General features: G+C 42.0%; 1 protein-coding gene across 3 annotated transcripts in view; it reads left to right on the top strand.

Moving 5' to 3' along the window:
* Window positions 1–7291: 7291 nt before the first annotated feature.
* The window catches only part of RALGAPA1 (Ral GTPase activating protein catalytic subunit alpha 1), a gene marked incomplete at both ends in the record, with an annotated part of 259063 nt that continues 252097 nt past the window's right edge, over window positions 7292–14257 (top strand). For all 3 annotated transcript variants that reach the window (XM_080708297.1, XM_080708295.1, XM_080708296.1), the window contains one exon: window positions 7292–7397. In XM_080708297.1, the coding sequence (XP_080564423.1) occupies window positions 7292–7397 (106 nt within the window). The remainder of the gene's footprint in view (window positions 7398–14257) is intronic.

Here is a 14257-nt window from a genome sequence, read left to right as displayed (position 1 = left end):
AGTTGCTCCTTTTTTGATTGGGTTATTTGTTTTGCTAGTGTAGAGTCTGAGGTTGATTAACTGGAGGAGCTACATTCAAATATTTGTATACCTGTGAATGTAGCATGGTTAACCTGGACACTCATTTTTGAGAGGGGAGGAAAGGGAAAGGGGGAAGCACCACGTATTGTGTGAATGTATGCCATTTCAATATGGTCTACATTTTTTTTTTTTTTTTTTTTTGGTGGTACTGGGGTTCCTGGAAGCCCTCCTTCCTCCGCGCTACACTCCCAGACCTATTTTATATTTTTGAAACAGGGTCTCTTACGCCAGCACGGCTGGCTTCGAACCTGCGCGATCCTCCTGTCTCCGCCTCCCAAGCGCGGGGATTACAAGCGTGCGCCACCACGCCCGGCTATGGTCTACATTTTTAAAAAACTAAAAAGACTAAAAAAATAGGGCTGGAGGTATAGTTCAGAGGTACAATGCCCCTGGGTTCCATCCCCAGTACTGCCAAAAAAAAAAAAAAAAGAATTGTATTTTACCATGATTGTAAGAAATGTTTTACATCCCCTTTCTCTGTTGTGTTGTTTTTCTACAATAATCAAAACTTCATTGTAGTTTGGACAAGACTATTGCTGTGGCCAAGCACAGTAGCACAGTGCCTGTAATCTTAGTACTTGAGAGGCTGAGACAAAAGGATTGCAGGTTGGAGACCAGCCTCAACAGTGCAGGGAGGCTCTCAGCAGCCTAGTGAGACCTTGTTTCAAAACAAAAAATATAATGGGCTCGGGGTTGAGTTGGGGTTCAATCCTCAGTACCCTCCTTAAATGGGCTGGGTTATAGTTGGAAGGTAGAACACCTTGACTTCAATTCCCAGTACAAAAAAAGAAAAAAAAAAAAAAAAAACCCACTATTGTTGTAGGTGAGTTCATGGAAGAAAATCGTTCTGCAAACCAGCAATCTCACTCTTAAATCAATTTGTGGGGGACGCTTTCCACAAACAGCTTCAGTTTATATCATTCTGAATTGTATGCATAGAATGTTTATAAAGTGTAGTGAGTACCGGGGTAAAGAAGTTCAGAAGAGAGCCGCCATATTGTTTTCAAGTAGTTTTTTCCTTTAAAATTCTAATCCCTACTCAGTTTAGTATAATATATTTAAAATATGGAAGTCAGGACTTTTTCTATCGCAAGTGACTGAAACTCAGCTTAAACTGGTCAAGGCAAAAGTAGGGACTTTATTTATTTATTTTTGGTTGTTTACTTTTTCTGGTACTCAGGCTTGAACCCAGGGGCATTCTACCTCTGACCTACACCCCTAGGCTAATTTTTTTTACCCTTTATTTGAAACAGGGTCTCACTAAGCTGCAGAGGGCCTCACAAGTAGCTGAGCCTGGCTGTGAACCTGCAATCCTTGTGTCTCAGACCCCCAAGTACTGGGATTACAAGTGTACCACCCTTCCCAGCTCCTTATTGGCTTTTGAAATAGAAAAGATTACAGCACTTCAGGCAAAGTTGGGTTCCAGATGGCCAAACAACTTTGTTAAAACTCACTTGTCGCCAGACGTGGTGGCACACGCGTGTAATCCCCATGCTTAGGAGGCTGAGACAGGAAGATTGCACAGGTTGGAAGCCAGCCTCAGCTACTTAGTGAGGATCTCAGTAAGTTAGTGAGATTCTGTGTCCAAATAAAATATAAAATAGGTCTGGGAGTATAGCCTGGAGGTAGAAAGCCTCTGGGTTCCACCCCCAATATCACCAAAACAAAACAAAACAAAAATTCACTTTTCAACCAAGCATGGTGGTGCATACTTGTAATCTCAGTACTTGGGAGGCTGAGACAAGGGGATTGCAGGGTCAAAGTCAGACTCTGCAATTTACCAAGGCTCTCAGCAACCTAGTGAGATCCTATTTCCAAATAAGAAATAAAATTGGGCTGGAGATGTAACTTGGAGGTACAATGCCTCTGGGTTTTTTTTTGTTGTTGTTGTTGTTGTTTTTTGTGGGTTTTTTTTTTTTTTTGGTGGTACTGGGGTTCCTGGAAGCCCTTCTACCTCCGGGCTACACTCCCACGGGCTACACTCCCAGACCTATTTTTTTTTTTTACCTTTTTATGTGGAAACAGGGTCTCTTAAACCAGCAAGGCTGACTCCGAACCAGCACGATCCTCCTGTCTCCCCTCCCAAGCGTGGGGATTACAAGTGTGTGCCACCACGCCCGGCAACGCCTCTGGGTTTGATTCCCAGTACCAAACCAAACAAAAACAAAAACAAAACCTTACTTTTCATTGATTCCCACCAAAATAAAGTTTAGAAAGATCAGCTATTAGGTCCGCTTTTCCTGCATATTCTGAACACATTTAGAGATGCTAATCATAATCACTCTAAGTAGGAGCAGGTTATAAAATCTAGATATGTTTCTAAATTTTCTGAAGCCAGTTTTTTTTGTGTGTGTGTGTTTTTGTTCTTGTGTTGTTGTTGTTGTTGTTGTTGTTGTTGTTTTGGTACTGGGCTGGAACCCAGGGACATTCGGCCTCCAAGCTACACCCCCTGCCCTATTTTTTTGTTCTTCTTTACTTTGAATAAGTAGTAGCTGAGTCTGTCTGCGAACCATGATCCCCCGGTCTTAGCCTCCTGAAAGCTGGGATTACAAGTGTGTGCCACCACGCCCAGCTTGAAGCCAGTATTTCAGTGTAGGTTTTGTTCTCTGATTGGAAGTGCCATGTATTCTCTGACTACAAAACAAACTCCAAAACATATATGCATATAACCATAAGCCATACAATAAAAATGGTCTGTTAACTTATCCATACTTTTTCTCCCTGTCTTTTCAGCACTAGAGATTAAACCCAGGCCTCATACATGCTAGAAGAACACTCTACCATGCAGCTATAGACCCAGGCCCATACTCCTTTTCTTCATTAAGATAGATATTCTGAGAAAATTAGACTATTTTCCTCCCTCCCTTCCTCTCCCTTTCCTCTTTCTTTCTTTGTGCTGGGGATTGAACCCAGGGGGTACAACTTCTAGGCTACTCACCCCCAGGCCTATTTATTTTTGTTTGACTCAGGGTCTCACTGTGTTGTTGAGGGTCTTCCTAAATTGCTGAAGCTGGCCTTAACTCTTCGATCCTCCTGTCTAAGCTTCCCAGTACCAAGATTACACGTGTGCCACCACACCTGGCCTGTTTCTATTTTTTTTTTTAATTCTCAGAATGTATTTGAGGAGTTATGGACAGTGCTTAGATCTTACTAACATGTGGGGATAGGGAGGAATCAACCACCATGTGTAGCACACATGGCTAGAAATAGTTAACCCCTGAGTTCAAACAAAGGATGTACCAATAAAGAAGACATGGCCAAATGAGAAAAATATGTTGGGAGAAAAATCATCAAGACCTGATTGGACAGGAGAGGGAAAAGAAAAGCCTTAAACCTGTAATGCCAGCACCGGTAAGGCGGAGACAGGAGAACTGCAGGTTTGAGGCCAGTGTGCCCTTAGTGAGACTCTTTTTCAAAATAATAAAAAAAGAGGGGATAGGGTGTAACTCAGTGGCGGAATGTCCCTGGGTTCAATCCCTAGCATCATACACAAAGGAGGCAGAGGAGAAGGGAGGAAGAGGAAGGAGGAGATAGGAGGAGGAATGAGGAAGAAAAGGAAGAAGACTTAAGATGATTCTGCTTTCTGGATTAAAAAATGGATTCATAATGTACTATCAATCACAAGTGGTAAAGCAGGAAGATCAGGTTTGGGAATGGGGAGGACAAAGCTGCCAAGTTCAGTTTTGCACCTATTACACTTGAGTACCTGGTGGAACTCCTAAATAGCTCACAATTATCTAAGAGAAGAAATGGGTTATGGGAGGGAATTCAGGACGCTAAAATAGCCAAATAAATGATGGTCAGAATCAGAGGGTCAGATGATTCTTCTACTATTAAAATATATGAACAACGGCCGGGCGTGGTGGCGCACGCTTGTAATCCCCGTGCTTGGGAGGCAGAGACAGGAGGATCGTGCAGGTTCGAAGCCAGCTGCGCGCACTGGCTTAAGAGACCCTGTTTCCAAATAAAAATGTAAAAATAGGTCTGGGAGTGTAGCCCAGAGGTAGCAGGGCTTCCAGGAACCCCAGTACCACCAAAAAAAATATATATATATATATATATATATATATATATATATATATATATATATATATATGAACAATGGGTGTGGTGGCCCACAGTTGTAATCCCCGAGTTTGGGAGGCGGAGACCAGAGGATTGCGCAGGTTCAAAGTCAGCCTTGCTGGCTTAAGAGACCCTGTTTCCAAATAAAATTTTAAAAATAGGTCTAGGAGTATAACCTGGATAGAAGGGTTCCATCCCCAGTACCACCAAGAAAAGAAAAGAAAAGAAAAAAGATGTAATGAAGCAGCGGTGTTGGCACATACTTGTAATCCCGGTACTTGGTAGGCTGAGACAGGAGGATCTGTGTTCACAGCCAGCCTCAGCTACTTAGTGAGGTCTTTTGCAGCTCGGTGAGACTCTGTTTGAAAATAAAGAATAAAAAATAGGGCTGGGGGTGTAGCTTGGAGGTAAAATGCCCCTGGGTTCCATCCCCAGTACTGTAAAAAAAATCAACAAATATTGTGTTATAATAAGACATAAAATTAAGTTTAAAAAACCCCAGCCCTGAGCCGGATGTGGTGGCTCATGTTTATAATCCCAGTGTTTGGAAGGCTGAGACAGGAGGATCGCAGGTTCACAGCCAGCCTCAGCTACTTAGTGAGGCCCTTTGCAACTCATTGAGACCCTGTTTCAAAATAAAGAATAAAAAATAGGGCTGGGGGTATAGCTCAGAGGTAGAATGCCACTGGGTTCCATCCCCAGTACTGCGAGAGAGAGAGAGAAAGAGAGAGAGAGAGAGAGAGAGAGCGCGAGCCCCTCCTACCTCCAAGCTACACCCCCAGCCTTAATTAAATTCAATTAAATTAATTAAAAATTTATTTGTTTATTCTGGTGGTACTGGGAGTGGAACCCAAGACTTTCTACATTCGGGCTATACTCCCAGACCTACTTTATATTTTATTTGCAAACAGGGTCTCACTAACTTGCTGAGAGCCTCACTAAGTAGCTGAGGCTGGCTTTGAACCTGTGTGATCCTCCTGTCTCAGCCTCCCGAGCGCAGGGATTACAAGTGTGTGTCACCATACCCGGACTCAGCCTTATTTTAATTTTAAAATATGGTCTCCATAAGTTGCTGGGGCTGGCCTCAAACCTATGATCTTCTTGTCTCAGCCTCTTGAGTGTTGGGGTCACAGGTGTGCACCACCATGCCCAGCAAGAGGTTTGTATTCTTACATGTACATCTAAATTTGTTTTATGAGTTTAACATTGGTACATTAGACTTTTTTTTTTCTTTTGTGGTACTGGGGTTCCTGGAAACCTTTCTACCTCCGGGCTATGCTCCCAGACCTATTTTATATTTTTATTTGGAAACAGGGTTTTTTAAGCCAGCAAGGCTGGCTTCGAATCTGTGCGATCCTCCTGTCTCCGCTTCCCAAGCGCGGGGATTATAAGCGTGCGCCACCACGCCTGGCGGTACATTAGACTTTTTAAAAATAGTTTCATAAAAGTAACTTACACCTTTTGTAGAAAAATAGAACTAAGCAAAATATAAAGAAAATAAAAATTACAAAGTATAGTTTCACCTTGTAGATATAAACATGACTTTGAAGTATTTTTTCATCTTTTTTTTTTTTTTTTTTGCAGGACTAAGGATGGAACCCAGGGGCATTCTACCTCCAAGATATACCCTTAGTCCTATTTTTGATTCTTTATTTTGAAACAGGGCCTCATTAAGTTGCAGAGGGCCTCACTAAGTAGCTGAGGCTGGCCATGAACCTGTGATCTTCCTGTCTCAGCCCCCCAAGTACTGGGATTACAAAAGTGCACCACCATGCCCGGTTTTTCTATCTTTTCCCTAACTACTTTACACACATAATTTCTTTCACAATTTGATACTATACCTATTTTTAATTTTGTAGCCACTATTTTTTGGGCAGTATTGAGGATTAAATCCAGGGCTTTATGCATGTATCCACATTTTCCATCTAATAATTAATGTTCCTATTAATCATTTTTCATGGCTGTATAACATTTTACCAGTTGGTCTTGGTACTGGTGAAACTTGGAGTGAAAGAAAGATCTGTAATTATCCGGGAACCAGGGTGGGGAATGGATGGGAGGGCTTACTAAGGAGCATGAGGTATATAATTCTGTGATTATTTCTCGTGTTTTTTTACTAGTTTTTTGTTTTTAAATCTGGACTGTAGTAATTTTCTCCTATATGTACATAAGGTCTTTATGTATTAAGAAAAATCACCATTAAACGTCTTGAGATTCCTTAATTTTTTTTTTTATTTGTGCAAGCTATTTTATATTTTGGCGCTAGGGATTGAACCCAGGGCCCTGCGCTCACATGTACTCTACCACTTGGCTGCATCCCCCAGCCATGTGCAAGATAACTTTAACCCAATACTACGACTCTGTACATCTCTAAACTTTGGTACACTGTCAATCATCACTTGGCAACACACACACAAAATTCTTTAAACAAAATCAAAATTAGGAAACGAAGAGACATTCCAACGCAGGCCTTCAGAAACTGGCCTCCAGCACGTACTGCTCAGCCGCTCCTATGTTTGAGAACTACCTTAAGGTACTAAGATCTACTTTCAACAGTGGAGACGCCCGAGGTTTTAAAACAAAACAAAACAACAAAACAAAACTAGAGCGCACTCCGGGAGTGTACAAGGGGACACGCAGCAGCAACCCTCCCGGACTTTCCCTGGCGCGCTCCTCCGCCGCGCGGCTGGCACAGGACCCCCGCTGACCTCACGCCGGCGTGACGTCAGGATCCCGTGACGTCAGAAAGTGGTTGCCACGGGGACGGTCGCCACCGACGGCAGCGTCGTGAAGCCGGTCGCCGCGCCGCCGTCTGCGTGCGCCCCGCAGCCGGGCAGCTGCGCTAGGAGCCGCGTCCTCGGGGCCGGCGAGAGCGGCGCGGGCGGCGGCCCAGCTCCCCTCCGCGCGCCGGGCGGGCGGGCGGCCGGGCCGGGCTGGGCGGCGCGGCGGGGCCTGGGCCGTGCAGGCCGGCGCGCGGTCCGCCATATTGGCGCGGGAGGCGGCGCCGCAGCCGGAGGCGCCGGGGAGCCGCGCGGCCCTGGGCTCGGCCGCCGGGGCGTGGATGAGCCGCCGGGGCTAGCTGCTCCGCCCAGCCCTCCGCTTCCCGCCGCCGGGGTCGGGCCGAGGCGGCGGCGGCGGCGGCAGGATGTTCTCCAAGAAGCCGCACGGGGACGTGAAGAAGTCCACGCAGAAGGTGCTGGACACCAAGAAGGACGCGCTGACCCGCCTCAAGCACCTGCGCATCGTCATCGGTGAGGGGAGGGCCGCGGGCCGGGGGCGAGGGCGCGGGCGGCCGCGGCCTGCCCGCCCGCCTGGGCCGGGCCGGGGGCTTGGCACCGGGCGCCCAGTCCCCGCCGCGCACACGGGGTCCACGTCCGAGCCCAGAGGCTGAACTCGTTCCTAATTAGTGCGACTCTGAAACCTTGGGTCTCGCAGACTTTCAGGAGCCGTGGCATGGCGCTTTTAGAGGATCTGCTGGCCCGATGACTCCTGCCCTCCCCACCCAAGAGAAAAACAAACCCCCTCCTGGACAGAAGCCTCGGGCTTTTAAGTTGCTTGGCAGACCTGGGCGAAGAGGAAGCAGTCACACCTCTTTGGGAAGTGGGTGGTTTCCCAAAAGCTTGTGGGAAAGGGCCCCGCCCTCTGTTAATCTTTACCGGTTCGTCTTTACAGTGGTTTACAGGGAAAACTATTATTAGTTACTAAAAAAACAAGGTAGTTTATCGCTTCCTTGGCTCCTTGAGAATTGTATAGAATTCTTTTTTTTTTTTTTTCCCTTTCCATCTGCTGCCTTCAACTTTTGTTTTGCTGACAGGCCAAACAGTGCCCTGAGTTTTGGATATTTGGTCCTTTAGTCGGCTGATAAGGGCTGTATTATACTTAGGGAGCCTCCGGGTGCAGTACTTGGATTTTTTTGGATGGAAAAGTTTGGAGGTGAAACGGGAAGTTAGTTTCCCTGTGTTGATGCCTACAGTTGATGACATGGTTGATTTTAGAACCCAGACACCTGAATCCTAGTTCAGTTCATTATCTCAAGCTGTCTTCTTAGTGAGAATCTGTTTTGGAAAGTCACTTAGTGATATAAGACCTTTATTTGAGGTACTTGTTTCTCTGTTGTTGACTCATACCCCAGTAATAACGTTACTATTTACAAAGTAATTTCACATAAATTATAACCTTTGTCATTGCTCTAGAGATATAGATATTAGCACTTTGGTTTTTTTTTTTTTTTTTTTTTTACAAAAGAAAAAGCTGAAATATGGGAAGGTTAAGTGGTCATTTAGCTAACTAGGTTGAGTCAGAACTGCAGCCCTGATTTTGTGTGTCTCCAGTTTGTTTTTTACTCTTCTATACTTCGGACAGCTAATCTTTATCACAAGTAAATTGTATTCATTTCTGGGAAATAAAAAGAAAGCAGTTAAATCTAGCTTAGCAAATCAAAAAGCCTAATTTTCAAGAAAATATCTTCTAAATATGGTAGAGATTGTGATATTTTTTATTCTACTTGGGAGTTATTGAAGAAAAGATTTGGCTGAAAGAGTGGAACATAGGAAGTCAATGTGTAAATGTAGAAGATATGTCACAGATAATGGCAGTTTGAAACTGGACACTTAATGGAACTGGATGCCTATGTGGGACAAGCTACAGGTTTTGTAAATGTAGAGCCTTAAAGTTGAATTCCAATACAATATTGAGATTTCCTAAAATAAGTGCCATAGTTTTTTAATTATAGAATGATGAAGGAATGGTTTAAATATACTTCTTTGGTGTAGAGGTCTTATTTCATCTTGGAGACCTTGTTTGTATTAAGAAGTCATGTGTTGGATATTTGTAAGGCCTAGCTTCTTCGGTTGAGAAATAAAATAAATTTTAAAAAGGAAAAAATCCTTTTTGGTCTTATTTCATCTGGGAGACCTTGTTTGTATTAAGTCACGTGTTGGATATTTGTAGGGCCTAGCTTCAGTTGAGAAAATAATTTTTAAAAAGGAAAAAATCCTTTTTGCTTCTGTGTGTGTGTATAAGTGGGTAAACATTTACAGGTATTATATCCTTAAGAACTTCCTTTTTATTTTTTATTTTTATTTTTTTGGTACTGGGGATTGAACTCAGGGGCATTCTATCTCTGAAGTACCCCGGCCCTATTTTTATTTTTGAAATGGCCTCCCTAGGTTGATGAAAGTCTCACTACTTGCTGAGGCTGGATTCAAACCTGTGATCCTACTGTCTCAGCCTCCCAAGTACTGGGATTACAAGTGTGCACCACCATGCTTGGCTTCCTTAAGAAATTTCAAAAGGTAGCCGGGCATGGTGGTGTACGCTTGTAATTACAGCATTTGGGAGGCTGAGACTGGGGGATTACCCAGGTTTGAAGCCAGCCTCTCAGCTACTTAATGAGGTCTTTTGCAACTCAGTGAGACCCTGTTTCAAAATAAAGAATTTTTTAAAAAAGGGTTGAGGGTGTAGCTTGGAGGTAGAATGCCCCTGGGTTCTATTCCCAGTACTGCAAAAAAAAAAAAAAAAAAAAAAGGAACTTTCAAAAGGTGAACATTCTACTTTCAGACTCCCCAGCCCTGTACATGGAGGAAGACTACACTTCATTAATTTTAGAACATCATTTCTTGCCAGTCTTCTTGGCCCATACCTGTTATCCCAGCAACTTGAGAGGCTGAAGCAGGCAGATCCCAAGTTTGAAGCCATTTAGTTAGTCCAGCTCAAAATAAAAAAGACAAAAAACAATTTGGTGTTTCTTCTTGCTAAATATACCACTGTCATATGATCCAGCCATTCCACTCCTTGGTATTTATCCATGAGAAATGAAATCATATGTGTATATAAAAAGTATACTTGATAGCAGCTTTATTTCTAACAACCCAGACTAACCTGCATGTTAGCATGTGAGTGGACGAATTGTACAGCTTTTTAATGGAATACCACTCAGAAGTAAAAAGCAATTAACTTTATTTATTTATTTTTTTTGGTGGTATGGGGTTCCTGGAAGCCCTTCTACCTCTGGGCTACACTCCCAGACCTATTTTATATTTTTGAAACAGGGTCTCTTATGCCAGCGTGGCTGGCTTTGAACCTGCGTGATCCTCCTGTTTCTGCCTCCCAAGCACGGGGATTACAAGCGTGCGCTACCACGCCCGGCTTAAAACAAACTATTAACACACCATACCATGTTGTAGATTAATTTCAAAATAATAAAGCTGAGTAAAAGAAACCAAACCAGAAAAATGACTGCATTGTATAATTTCATTTATATACTAAATAATGCCATTTATATAAAATTCTAGAAAATGCACACTAACATGGAGTTACTGTTCAGGGAGTGAGGCTACAACTAGGGGTTGAAGGAATAAAAAGGTCATGAGGAAACTGGGAGTTTATAGACATATTAGTTATTTGCTTACTTGGCTGTGTTTACCTTTGTTTTTTAAAGTAGTTCTAGGAATGGAACTCAGGATCTTGTGCATGCATGATAAGCACATGCTTAACCATTGAGCTATAAGCCCAAGCCATGGCTATGTTTATCTTGATTGTCTGGATATATTTAATCTTTTTTTTTTTTTTCAGTACAGGGGATTGAATCAGGGTCATCCTACCTCAGAGCTACATCCCCAGCCCTATTTTTTTTATTCTTATTTTGAAACAGGGTCTCACTAAGTTGAGAGGGCCTCCTAAGTAGCAGAGGCTGGCAGTGAACCTGCCATCTTTCTGTCGCAGCCTGCCAAGTACTGGGATTACAATTGCTTGCCACCACACCTGGCTTGATATGTTTAAACTTGATTGTTATAATTTTCTGATGTTTACATGTCACAACTACTGTACATAACTCTAAATATGTGTAGTTTTACCTTAATGTTAATTATATCTCAAGCTGTTAGAAACAGTGGTCTAATCATTTACTTTTAGCCAGATAAATATTTTTTATTTTCAAATCAAGAGGACTGAATTGTTAGCTTGCTATTTTATTTATGGACACACACACCCCAAAACAAGGTTCAGGGGCACACACTTCTAATTCTAGTACTTGAGGACTTAGACTATAGGATCAGGAGTTCTAGGACAGTCTCAGCAAATCAGTGAGGCCCTCAGCAATTTAGTGAGATTCTTTTGAGCAAAATATCCTTCAGTGATTTTTTTCCCCTCTAGTACTAAAGATTGAACCCAGGGGTGATCTCCCCCCAATACTAGAGATTGAACCCAGAGGTGCACCATTACTGAACTACTCCCCAAGCATTTTTTTTTTTTTTTTTTTTTGGTGGTACTAAGGATTCAATCCAGGAGCATTCTCTCTCTGAGCTACACCTCCAGCCCTTTTTTTATTTTGTAACAGGGTCTCATTAAGTTGCTCAGAATCTTGCTCAAGTTATTGAGACAGGCTTCAAACCTACAATCCTTCTGTCTCAGCCTTTCAAGTACTGGATTACAGGCGTGCACCCACACCTGGCTTCAGTTTGATGTGTGTGTGTGGGTGGGGTGCTGGGGATTGAACCCAGGGACATTCTACCGCCAAACTACATCCCCCAGGCCTTTAGATGATGATGACTGATGATTTTCTTTTTATTTGCTTTGAAACACCATCTCACTAACAGCCTAGGTAATCCTGAGGCTGGTTTCCAACTTGTGATCTTACTGGCTCAGCCTCCCAAGTACAGGGACTATACCAGCTTCAACTGGCTTTTAAATGTTAAATTCACTCTTCATTTTCTGGAATTAGACTGAATTTGGTCATGATGTATTACCTCTTTTATATGCTGTTGGGTTTGAATTGCTAAAATTTTGTTTATGATTTTTATGTTTAGGTTCATAAGGAATATTGGTCTATAGTTTTCTTGTAATGTTTTTTATTTTTATTCTAGATAATGCAGGTCACATAGTATTTAATTGGGAAGTATTCCCAATACTTAACACTGACCTTTTCAGTGTTTATGAAAATGTTCATGTAGAATTGTTACCAGTTCTTCCTTAAATGTTTGGTAGAATTTACAGTAAAGCCACTTGGAATCAGGAGTTTTCGTTGAGGGAAGCTTTTCAATTACAATTTTAGTTTCTTTAATAGATGAAGGGTTAGTCAGGTTATTGGTTTCTTCTTGAATGAACATTGGTAGTTTACATTTCAAACAAATTTCTTGTTTTATTGTCAAATATATATGTATAAAGTTGTTTAATACTTTTTATTAGCCCTTTAATATCAGTTGGATCCATGGCAACGTCACTTCTATTTGTGTGTATGTGTGTGTGTGTGTGTGTGTGTGTGTGTGTGTAACTGAGGATTGAACCCAGGGGCATTCTACTTCAGAGCTACCACCCTAGCCTTATTTTTTTATTCTTTATTTTTGAAACAGTGTCACATTCAGTTGCACAGGACCTCACTAAGTAGCTGAGGCTGTCCAGGAACCACAATCCTCCTGTCTCAGCCTATCTGTTCTTAATTTCCTCATCCCCTTTTTTTCTGTTTACCTCCTTTTTTAATTAGTTGAATAATTTTTTTTCTACCTCCGGGCTATACTCCCAGACCTATTTTATATTTTATTTGGAAACAGGGCCTCACTAAGTTACCAAGAACCTCACTAAGTAGCCGAGGCTGGCTTCGAACCTGCGCAGTCCTCCTGTCTCAGCCTCCCATGCGTGGGGATTACAAGCGTGCGCCACCACACCTGGCTTTGAATAAATGTTATTTTAAATATTTGTTGATTTTTGAGGTCTAATCTTATCTTGTGGCTTATAGAATGTATCTAACCCATCAGTCTACACCTTTATGTGATATTATACCTCTTGTCATGCAGTATAAGGACATTACAAGAGTGTACTTCAGTTTCTCTTGGAGCCTATATGCTTTTGTTGTCATATATTTTACTTATATATGCTGTAAATGCTATGCTACATTACTTAATAATCAGTTATCTTTTTAAGATTTTCAAATGATAAAATAACTTTATATATTTGCCCATTTAGTACCACTTTTAGTACCCTTCACTTTTCATTCCTTTGCATAGATACATATTTCTACCTGATATAATTTATTTCTGTGGTAGTGAGGGTGGAACCTAGGGGCTTTTCTACTCCTTGGCTATACTCTCAGACCTATTTTATACTTTATTTGGAAACAGGGTCTCACTAAGTTGCTGAGAGCCTCACCAAGTAGTTGAGGCTGGCTTCGAACCTGTGCGATCCTCCTGTCTCAGCCTCCCAAGTGCTGTGATTACAAGTGCGCCACCACACCTGGCCCCCAGCCCTATTTTTTAATCTTTTACTTTGAAACAGGGTCTTTCTAAGTAGTAGAGGCCTCACTAAGTAGCTAAAGATGTCTATGAACCTGTGATCCTCCTGTCTCAGCCTCCCAAGTACTGGGATTGCGAGTGTGGGCCATGCCCAGCTTTCCTTTTAACTTCTTGAACATATGGTATACTTGTTAAAATAGCTTAATATACTTCTTTGCTAATTCTAACATCTCTTTCAGTTCTGGGTTGGTTTCAATTGCTTACTCTTCTCAAGCTTTCTTGTTTTCCTGCTTCTTTGTATTACTGATAGTCTTTGAATATTTGATATTGTGAATTTTACCTTCAGTTCTGGATATTTTTGTATTCCTTTTTATTTTGTATTGCTTGAACTTTGTTTCTGGGGTGCATTTAAATTACTTGAAAACAGTATGGGTCTTTATTATAATTTTTTTTTTTTTTTTGGTGGCTCCATCTAAGCCTTTACATTGTAAGGTTAATTGTTGCCTGTTTATGTATGAGGCAGTACCTTCTTCAGTATCCTACCCCTGGGCATCTGAATTACAAGGGCTTTTTCTTTTCTCTCTCTCTCTCTTTTTTTTTTTTTTTTTTTAAACAAGCACGGTTCCTAGCCCTGAGTACTTGGTACTGTTCTGTGTGTGTGTGTGTGTGTGTGTGTGTGTGTGTGTGTGTACGGGATTGGGAATTGAACCCAAGGGTGCTCTACCACTGAGCTGCTTTATTTTTTGTTTTGAAACAGGATATTCTAAGTTACCAAATCAGACCTTGCATTCTTCCTGTCTCAGCCTTTCAAGTACTCAAGAATTATACTGTGTTGGCTCTGTTCCCTCTAATTTTTCTGAATGGGTTTTTTCTTTTTTCTTCTATCT

The sequence above is a fragment of the Muscardinus avellanarius genome (assembly GCF_963383645.1).
Source record: "Muscardinus avellanarius genome assembly, chromosome: 12".
NCBI classification, from domain to species: domain Eukaryota; kingdom Metazoa; phylum Chordata; class Mammalia; order Rodentia; family Gliridae; genus Muscardinus; species Muscardinus avellanarius.
Note: the sequence above shows the minus strand (reverse complement) of the source record. Positions and strands in the feature narration are given on the sequence as shown.